General features: G+C 39.0%; 1 protein-coding gene across 1 annotated transcript; it reads right to left on the bottom strand.

Annotated features, from left to right (window-relative positions):
- Positions 1-4620: 4620 nt before the first annotated feature.
- On the bottom strand, positions 4621-9652 carry LOC110956217 (chorion transcription factor Cf2-like). The gene is made up of 7 exons (XM_022201554.2): positions 9371-9652; positions 8283-8408; positions 7915-8064; positions 6880-7005; positions 6713-6745; positions 6022-6126; positions 4621-5923 (listed from the first exon to the last, which is right to left on the bottom strand). Exons 1-7 carry the CDS (start codon positions 9558-9560, stop codon positions 5178-5180), a joined length of 1476 nt encoding a protein of 491 aa, XP_022057246.1. The 5' UTR covers positions 9561-9652; the 3' UTR covers positions 4621-5177.
- Positions 9653-11231: the final 1579 nt, after the last annotated feature.

The following is an 11231-nucleotide window of genomic DNA, read 5'->3' as shown; positions in this document are numbered from 1 at the left end:
TTTACAGAGCAGATTTTGCCGTAATCTGCCAAACAGAAATGAGTCTTCCTGTAAACTGTTTGTGTATTCATGTGTGTTTAAAGATGTAATCAGGGCTCACAAACAAAGCCAAAAGAAGAAAGCATGTGGAATAGATTGTCAATTTTCACATACGGTATAAAAGTGATCAACAGCACACAATTATAAGCACAACAAGAACAACACCTGGACAACAAAAACTGAAAAAATAAAAATTGTGATGTACTGGGCTTCTGTTTCCATGAGGTAAGCAGAGCCTAAATGCCAGCTCCATTAATGCTGAGTTGTGGCAATAGGAAAAACATCCAGAAGGTGAACCCCATCTACCGCAACAACAAGAGGACACAGTCACAATATTATCACAAATACAATTTCAATACAGTCCACTGACTGCTTCGTGAAAAACACAGCATGGCAGTGCGCATGTGTGAGTGAGAGTATGCAGGCTTACACTGACCTCTGCTCTGACCCAGCGACAGGATGCACTGTGTAATGTAATCCCAATGCAGAAACACAAAGGGCAGTACGTGCCGGTGGGTGTGCGTGCATGCTGGCACACATACTCACAGAGACAGCAGCAATGAAGATGCTGACATCTAGAGATTTCAGAGCTTTTAAAGACCAAGAGAGGGTGATGCGAGTTAAAGCTTTACCGCTGTGATGGACATGTGTGATCTACATGTGTGGTATGCATACTCTGACCACCGTAATATTCCATCCACTACATGCTCTAACTGAAAGCCAAACCGAGGATATGCCAATAAATAAATCTGGACTTATAAAACTTAGTTTTAATGCTCCAAAATACACACAGTCATCAGCACTGATATAGCATGACGTGCTACTTTTAGCTATGTCAAAATGAATTGATTGCTATTTATCTTGCTGTGTATGAGGCTTGTTGTTACTTATATTTTACGTTTTTTAATGATTTCAGTGACGTCTAATGACCAAGTGTTGACTCAGCACAGTCTCAATAACTCATTCTGTGAATAAGCCTGGCAGCAAAAACATATGGGGAAAAACAATCCTGCTGTCTATATGAGGGCCCCAGAAAAATTTTTCCACTCATAGCACTGGCCCTACTCATTTTTTTTGGTTGGTTGCACCAGCAAATGATCTGGTCGCCCCACTCCTACCTCCTTATTATAATCCAGCATCACCACAGCTATTAATTGACCAAACATGCTGCTGAACAGCTGTTTTTGCATAACTTGGTTATGTTGTGGAAATTTTCCAGAAATTTTCTGGGAATTTTGAGAGAATGATCTGGGAATTTTCTTGGGATATTCCAGGAATGTCAGAGAAAATTTATGGAACTTTTCCTGCAATTTTATGTGGATTTACTTATAAATTTATGGGAATCTTTCTGGATTTTTATGAAACCTTAGAATTCCTGGAAAATTCGCCCAAAATTGCCACAAAATTCCTCAATAATTCCAAATATATTTCAGGAAAAATTAGGGAAAATGTCCATAGAATTCCTGGAAAATCCCTTTAAATTCCAAGAAAATTCCTAAAAGATTTCCATAAAATTCCAGGAAAATTCCTAAAAGATTTCCATAAAAATTCAGAAAATTTTCATTTTTCCTGAATTATTAAAGAAATTTTCTGGGAATTCTATGGACATTCTAAGGAATTTTTCCTAAAATTTTAAGGCAATTTATGGGTATATTCCTGGAATTTTATGGTAATCTTAGAATGTTAGAATTCCTGGAAGATTTCTGGGAAATTTTGAGAAAATTGGCCTTACAAATCCTGGAAAATTCCCATTGAATTACAAGAAAATCAAATAAATCGCAAAAAAAACCTTCTGAGAATTCTATCAAAATTTTAAGGAAATTTTTCTGTAATTTTGTGTGAATTTTATTTACAATTCCTGGAAAATTTCAATAAAATTGCCATAAGATTCCTAGGAAACTCATACAATTTCAGGGAAAATCTCATCAAATTTCAATAGAATTCCCAGAAAATTCCATGAAGCTCATAGAAAGAGAATTTCTTTTATTATTTACTTTACAAAAATCCCCAAAACCTGGAATCAACATGTACACCATTTTCCAAGTGCCCACTGTGCACATTTGAATATTACACAAACAAGATGCCACATGATGCTTAGAGGTTTGTAGGCTACAAGCATGTAACAACATGTTTCTAATGTCTCATAATGGATATATCTGAGAAGCCTCAGGCAAGTAAACACCTACAAAATTACAATACGCTCTTTTGTATGTGTTCTCTTACTATCTCTCTCTTCACTCAGGGCCATAGCCTGGTGAGGAGACTCTTGCATGTTTCTAAGCAACAAACGCCCTCTAGGGGACAAACAGAAGCCTTTGCCAAAAGTGACACTCATTCTTGTGTCCAGTTTGGCCCTTTGAGTGTGACTATTTTTGTCCCTTTGTCCATTTCTCTGTCAGCAAGCAGTAGAGAGAACAATAGAGAATAGAGAGGGGATCTAATCGCAAACACTGTTCCGTTTGTTGCGTGCCTGCTGCTAACTGTCCGGAAGACTGGTCAGTCCAGGACAGGCCATAGAGATGAATAATCACTGACCCACTTTGATGTAATTTTATATTTTTTTTACCTAGCTGTATGGAGCTGCAAAAATAATATATCATAATCATTTAAGCCAATTCTGAACCAAAACTTAATAGGATTTGTAAACATTCGCTGTTTCTGTTTTCATTTAGTCACCAACATACTATATTGAATTACTGAATAAATAAAATGTAAAAATCTATGAAAAATCATCAGTTAACAATTGTTAACTGATGAATATAAGTATATTGTTAACTTCCTTTGAAGTGTCATACAACACACAAACTTGTGTCAATGCGATTAGTTTACTTAACATAGTGGGGGAAATTGTGAAAAATGAAAAAAGACAAATCCATCAACAAATAAATTTGCGTGACTAAAACAACAACAACAGTGAAATCCACTACTTATGGACCAATGAATGTGCTCACTGGTGATCACTGTCTTCAAGGCAGCAGCTGATCTGAGCCTGGGGAAAGTGTCTAATACGTGGACAGCTGTGGACTTAAGAGGCGGCAGCACCTGCTATTTTAGTCTGACAGCTTTTCTTATTACCAGCAACAGGTGACTGACTGGCCATAGCTGCCCCGGAGAAAATGTGCAGGGAGCTGAACCAGACAGCTGACAAAGCAAACTCCCTGGGCAAAAAAAATCGGCCTGGAGTCAGTTAATTCGGAAATATGCACTCCAGTTCAACATAATACTGCAAGGACTTCAAGTTAATGACCCTGTAATGAGTGGCACAGCTATTATTTGTCTTGCGTGAGTCAAAGCTGCTAATTGACATTAGCAGGGCAGCGGAGTTAGCCTCCCTGATAAGCTCGTAGCTATCCAGCTGTGTCCATCGGTCTATCACCACTACAAGCAGCAACACGAACGAAAAGCACCGGAGATGATAAAGCAGACAAACGGCAGTTTTATCACTGAGAACACACCAAACTGTCTTAACTAAGTTTACTTAAGCCAACAGGTGACGAGGTGTTAGCATGCTTGTTGCGTTAACTGCTTTTCTGTTTACTGGCAACCGCTAGCTAGTTGGCTAACATGTCAGATGTTCGTTGACTTAATAACATTAGCTTAGCCTACAGACCTTAATTTTCACATTTACTTGTCTCACACGGGTTGAAGTCACCACAAGGAAACTGTTTAATGATAGTAAAGTTAGTCTATGGTTAAAATGAACACACACGTTGTTGACTAACTACATATACTGTGAACAAAACTGCCGCGAATCAGTTTTACAACAAGTTGAGTTTAGCTAACTAAATGTTAGCAAGATGTGCTAGTAACGTTACCTGGTCTTGTATCTTCAACACAGCCATATTCCCCGAGTGAAGCCAAAAGGAGGCAGCAACCCGCCCGGGAGTTACTGTAAATTATCCGGGGGAAACTGGAAGAGGACAGAGGCTCCGGAGCAGCTTCCCCCCTCTTCCTGTCATGGACAAAGTCTCAACGTTATGGGAGACAAATGACAAAATGGGACCAAAACACAGCAGTCAATAAAGTGCAGTCGGCAAGAGTTTGAGACCCACACAGATCAGACCGGCTGCAGGACGGTTCATTCAACAGGAGTAGTGATAAATCTACAAGATCCCAACATGTGCACTGACATTTATGTATATGTGCTCTTATTTTTCTGTTAACTTTATTCCCTAACAGTCAAAATGACAGTGTGTAAATGTAGATATGCACATTTTCTGCTTTTACAATACAAAGTCCAATAACACCTAATGCAGTTTCAAATAATGAGCTGAGATTAGGTAAACTGCATAGTATGGAGGGGGGAAACCATTTAAAATCTAATATTTTTAATTTTAATATTTGTCACAGCTTTGGAAATAACTACATTTTGTAAAAGGCACGAAAAAAAGACCTATAATAATCAAATACATGCAATAAATGTTTAAAATTAAGATGTACAGAAACGGTAAAAATAAAATTTAAAAAAAATCACACTTGATGGCCGAAAACTAATTTTGAACCACCAGTATTATTTGCAAAAGTTGTATACATAAAATAAACAAATAATTCAAACAAAAGAAAATTCTGAGATGGCAAGAAGATAGTCATCTTGGTGTTTAATGGAGACAGATACAACAAAGAGCCATCACTAACTGGCTTGAAATCAGCAAAGCAGCTGTCCATTGTAACGCAAGAAGGAAGCTTAGTGTGGCTTCACCAAAAATACAAAAGAGGCAGAAAACAGTGGTCTAATAATTAATACTCCAAAGCTGTATATTAACCAGGCTTTATTAGGTCCTGTGACTAATGTTTTCTTGCACTGCAGTTTCCATCTATTAAAGTTAAAATGTACTTGTTACGAGTGTATCCACCTAAATCATTTTATTTGCAAACTGATTATGCAAGAAATATACAAAATGAAATATGACTTACCAGACTTTTACTGGACTTTAAGTCCACAAAATTGGAAAAGTCACAATACTAAAAAAAACAATAGTATGAATACAATGCACAGTAAATATCAACACTGACTTTCACCCAATAGCTGGACGTCTGGACATCTCTAAAACAATAGATTCCACTTTTCACTTTCCAATAATCACAGCAGGTTTTGGTGTATTTGTGGACCTCTGTATTATTTACCCCAGCTGTGGTATTTAAACTGATGTCAGGACTTTTAGACCTCTTGGTCTGTGAAAGCTCTGGTGTCGTTTCAGGCGGGATAAACTAGAAAACTGTTTGCCACATGTACCGCACTTGTTTCTCCTGGTGTGGCTTTGTAGATGTTGAACCAAACCTTCTGTAGACTCTAAATGTTTCCCACAAATCCCACAAATGGGGATTTTATCCTTTGTGTGTGTTTGCACGTGTGTCCTCAGTGTGTACATGTAGTGGAAAATCTTTCCACATGCCTTACAGCAAAAACAATCTGTGGGGTTCTGACCTGCAGGTGGTGCTGCTGATTTTTTTACGCTCAAACTCACGCGGGGTAAAGATCTCCTCACACGCATTTTCCTCTTTGAGTTGAGTGCCTTTCTACTCGGATGTGTTTGGGTCGTCTTCCACTCCTGAGTCTTAATGCATCTTCCATTCTCAGCAATCGCACTGTCTTTAGTGGTCTGCTGTAAGTCCCCAGCTGGCTCCACTGTTTCAATGACCTCATCATCAGGCTGAGTTTCCACAGCCCAAGTTGAAGAATTAGGAACACTGTGTCCTCTGCTGCTTCTGACGCTGCTGATTTCACTAATATCTTGGATGTAACTGTCCACACAGACAATGTTGAATGTAGAGTTTTGGGCATGATTCGGTTCTTGGCTTTGTTCTCCAATTCGACCTTTTTCATTTTCTATCACCTGACCTTTGCTGTCCACTTGTTCAGAGTACTGCTCCTCTGAGTAGCTCACTGAGGATGAAGAAAAAAACATCACACGCATTTTTTATTTTTTACATGTGTCATATTTAACAGTTTGCAGTGAACATGGCAGTGCTCTTGTACTGTACCTTGCTCTGATTCCTCTTTAAGATGAAGCTGCAGTGAGGCCTGATGACTCCAGGGTTCAGGACTCAGTGGCACCTCTTCCTCAGAGACAGAGGGTTGATTGGTCTCTAGGGTGAAGAACAGAACAGTGAACGTTGTTATACTGACAAAGAGCCAAATATGCATTTCTTGAAATCAACACTCATCAAACTATTATTCAACAGCCTCAGTAACTCAGTACATGCTTCTAATTAATGAGACAAAGTGGAGAAAAAACACTTGACAAAATAACCAAACTAAGAACAAAACACGGTTAGTAGTCAAACTATAGCAAATGACCTGCAAATTAAAACAGTTTTAAAATTGGAATGTGTCATTTTTAAATACTCAAAATGCAAAATTCAGATATTTTTCTGAAAATAAACTCCAAAATAATTCATCTCATGGTGCAATGTTAAGCCTAAGAATCTCTGAATTACTAATGTGCCATTAAAAACCATCTACTTTAATGCAAAGAGATTTCTGCTGCCCTATTGTGTAGAAAAGGGGCGTTGCTTTAATAGGCGCAGATGCTGAATTTGCTCATTTGCTACTTCTGCAATAAATATTAATCAGTAGTTCTCTAACAGTGTCTACGGCATCTTTCTGAGATTGTAAGGCCAAATAACTTATTTGTGACAAACTAGAGGACATCAGACATATTTGTTGACTAACCTGCATCTTGACTTTGCTGCAGTATTGCATAACCTGTAAAGCAATAAGACACAGTGGCCAGCATTGTCATATCAATAGTTAATAAGACCTAAAAGCAATACAGTAGCTTTGTAGAGCAGAACTGAAAACATGCTTTTACCACAAAATAAAACAAAGGTCAAACATACCGTGCTGTTTAGATAGGTGGACCTCAAAGTTACATTTCCGATAAATGATCTTTTTGCAGTATGGGCAGTGCCAGTGACTTCTGCCCTGGATCTTGTCCTTGCACATGCACGGTACAACAAACTTTTCTGAAAAGAAAGAACACCTTAAATTGCTTGTAAGCAGTGTATTTGCATGCTTTCCACTCTTTAAAAATCAGCTAACATACTTGAAAATTGTTTGACTAACAAACAACTACTAACAGTCAACGCCTGTTAGTAGTTGCTTTCATCTTCAGTCAATCATTTTATTCAGCGTGGTTTTGAAAAGTTCAAATGTCATATGAGATTTCAAAGGAAACAATGCTGCATTCATGGACTATTTTCTTAATCAAACTCAACATTTTTTTACTTTTGTGGTATGAACAAAAATCAGTGACTCCCAAATAAAATGGCTTAATTATCTAAAATATGATACCACATTTTGAAAATGATCAGTAAGTGACACTGTAGAGCTGCTCTGCTTTTAGGATCCAACTAAAGAATCAAACATAGTCAAATACTACTATACAAAAGATTAAGTAAGTGCTGCATGATGGCTAATGTAAGTACAAAAAAAATAAGACCCAGAAAGTCTTGCTCAATATTATTTAATGTAGCAAACCATGGAAAAAACAAGGCTCTCTTCTTTCAGGTCAAATAACATTATTAATTTACTCTTCAAGTGAACAAATAGACCAGTGTCTCTCGCTTTCAGGTCTTTATCAGGGTTTGACAAACAGATTCTACTCAGCATATGTGCTTCAGTATATAACCCATAGATGGCCCTAGAACGCAGGCCCTATGTCTATCCCAAAGGATACAAAACCAACTTCACATATCATTAATTAATTTTTACAAAATTGTCTATGCTGCATAATATTAAACAAGTGTTTCTAGCTTCTTTTTTTTTCTTTTTTAACAGTCAGGCTCAAGAAATTGTGGTATGTAATTTTTATCCCTTGGTTGTGTTGTCAAATGATAAGGTAAGGTTTTAATGTAGATACCAATTAAACTTACCAGTGCCATCCTGAAAATGAACTGCAAATAAATAATGCCTTCTCATCAAATGTGTCTCGTTGCCTTGTATTCTCTTGAGGCAGTAGGGACAGTTCTCATTGGATGCATACTTTAGAAAGTCTTCACACGAGGTGAAGACACACTGAAGGTCTGGAAAGCAAAGGGAGGTCTAACATTATAACTTGAAAAAGCAGCATGGCAGTTCAAGAGTTACTAGCATTACGAGACACTGTAGCAGTTGTTGGAGACAAAAGCTCATGATGTTGCCTGGTAGGACTTTGACTACTTCTATTTCTTTTTATAAAGAAGTAACATTTTCTATAGTTTTATCAAGGAGCAAGAGGCATTTTCTTAGATGCAAGTCATACCACTGGGAGTTGTGAATGCAGTCTCTCTGGCCTTTTGTTTTAATCCTGAGTCTAATGGACATGGGCCAGCAGACACAGCAGACACAGCAGCAGCAGCAGCAGGGAGGCTTTTGTTGGCATGAAATTCTGGAGAGAAAAGGGCAAAACAAAACTAGTTGGAACTAAGTGGTACACGGTATAACATTCCCATTTTCTTCTGTCATTGGAATAAAACAAAATTAATGGCCAGTTTTGGTAACATCACTACTGGAGTAACCATCATGAGAAGACAAAGGCATGATACTGACATGTCAGCGTGGTACTGTCTATACCTCTGTAACACAGTGTTGTGGGTGACATGTTAACATGATTAGCTGTGGTCAGGTTAAAAGAAAAAAGAAAATTACATACAAGCAAGGATTTGCACGGAGCAGCTGTCCATCATACGAATTTGAAAATTTGAAACATTTTACGTTCACATAATGAAAGTGACCATCATAGTTTTAGGACATTTGGAAGCCTGTAACTGTGCAGTGGTGAAAACTTTCATAATTTACGCAAATGCTACTGGCAGTAAGCAGTAATAATAAGGATTTAACTCTCAGTACATGCATTGTCTGTAGCTGTGCCAATCAAAAATAATGCACACTGCTACAGCTTCACTATAAGACAAGTAAAGTTTTATTTGACCTCTTTGAACGGTTTTCAAGTTTAGACAGCAATGACAAACTAACAGGAGAACATTTAAAGTCAGATGGAAGCCAATTAAATGCTAATTAACTACTGTCCAGTTTCGTGTTTTTCGGTGGAATATATCGTGTTGTAGACTTAATAACATTGTATAATTGCATGACTGCAATTAGCAGCTGGGATGTAAGCAGCTTCGTATGACTGCTGAGATCCACCTTCTGGTCCACAGGTTAGCCCACCCACCTGTAAGCCATAACGATGCTAAACTAGCCGCTGGTACAGTCTGTGGTCCCGGCGCAGTCTTATTTAAAGTACCAGACACATAAAAGAATGAGGTGATGTGGTTAAGCAGCGGCACTAACTGCTTTCATTTCTGTAATGTGGCACTAGAATCATATAAGTTACTCTGACGGACCAACCTTCTGTCTGCACTAACTTGGATTTGAGGATAATATCCAGCAGAGAGCGATGCCGCTCGTTGTCCTCCTTCAGACGGGAAGTTTGCTCCTCATAAACCGTCATTGTTTTGTCAATAGCTCCTAATATTTCTGAGGCAGCAGCGTGGAGCCGCTCCGAGACGAACACTTTCAGTTCTTCAATCTGACTCATATTTCGGCACCTGGATTCAGACGAGCTAGCAAACCTGCTAATACAGTCTATGCTAGTAACACATATGGCCACGTGACCTCAAAAGCGGAAGTTGGGCTGCGTCTTTATTGCGCATGTGTGCTGGTCACTTGTGGCAGAGGTGATGGACAGCGTTTAACTGATGACAAATTTGGTTTTACTTTTAAGTTGCCAGTTACCTTTAAAGATTATGGACACGCATAGAACATATGGGGTTCAGCCCAGCTCACAAATACTTACACTTAATTTCTACTATTTTCAAGTTAGAAGTAAGTGAAATAATTGAAGTCTGAGAAACTGTATAAACATATGCACACAAAACTGTGGTAATGCCAGCTTCTCCAAGGAGTATATAATGAAATTATAACGGATGACAACTTTGTTATTTCTAAGCTAAATTTACAATCCGGAAAGGTGGTAAACAATGTGGTAAGACATACCTTTACATGATTATGACAATAAGTAAATAAATGCTAAATAAGACCCCCTGGTCTACCTGAACTTCTTTCACTACGATTATATAGGTTGAGCATGAAAAGAAAGAAACCTTACATTGCCTATTCCGCATGCAGTTTCTCAGAGTACTATCTTCCTCAGACAAGTTGATGTGATAATAAATGTTGAAGTGAATGCATGACACAATTAATTACTTTAGGGTGACCATACGTCCTCTTTTGCCCGGACATGTCCTCTTTTCAGAGGCTGTCCGGCCTGTCCGGCCGGCGTTTATAAAGTCCTTCAAATGTCCGGGTTTTTGATCCCCTAAATTCCACATAACGTGAAACCGCCGCGCCGCGCAGCGCCGCACAGCGCCGCGCTCTTGAATCGTACTGCGCAGCACTTAGAACCCATTCTCTTCTATCAGAAAATTTCCACTGCACACGCTGCGGAGCGCCAGCGCCGCGTCTCTGAAGCGCCGGTGCGCGCCACGGCGCTGGAGATTCGCTTCCTCGCAGGCTGACAGGCAGGTAGGCACACTGCGAGAGAGCACTCGAACCGAAAGAAAACGCCGAAACGCAAATGTCATTTCACAGATGAAATGCGAAAAAAGTACCCCTGTTTTCGTCCGGGTCGTGTCAAATGGGAGGCAGAATGTACAGTCTGCAAAGCTGGGACTTATGTCCATGGCCGTAGCCAGGTATGAGGTCAGCGAGGTCCGGACCTCACCTATTCTTTCCGAGTTTTTTTTTTTTTTTTCGCCAAATATGCCCAACTGAATAAAACATAAACTCATAAAAACTTGAAACCTCTCTGTGAAACGTGCTTGTAAATTTTAAATTGTGGTAAACATCCATGGGCTTTGTGTTCTGTTTGTGGCTGTGTGCGTGTTGCGGTGAAAAGCTGTTTGATCAGCTGATGCACGTACCCGCAAATGCGCCCTGTGACGCGCTTGGCAGCGGGCCAAACCCCGTTCAAAAACTAGTGTTTTTATTATTAGCACTTTGTAGACCACATCCCCGCCCATCTACACCAAGGTGACAACAATATATATTTTTTAGATAATTCGGCACTAGTTCGGCCTGTCAGATCATCTGATCAAAGAGTTTAATTATTTTTATCCACAGCGGAGAGCGCGTCCGGCGCTTTTTTATTATTATTATTATTATTTTTGATGAGCGCCTGGCTCGTCAGACAACATACAATGTATGTTGA

The sequence above is a fragment of the Acanthochromis polyacanthus genome, chromosome 11 (assembly GCF_021347895.1).
Source record: "Acanthochromis polyacanthus isolate Apoly-LR-REF ecotype Palm Island chromosome 11, KAUST_Apoly_ChrSc, whole genome shotgun sequence".
NCBI lineage: Eukaryota > Metazoa > Chordata > Actinopteri > Pomacentridae > Acanthochromis > Acanthochromis polyacanthus.
This window is presented reverse-complemented; position numbering and strand designations above follow the sequence as displayed.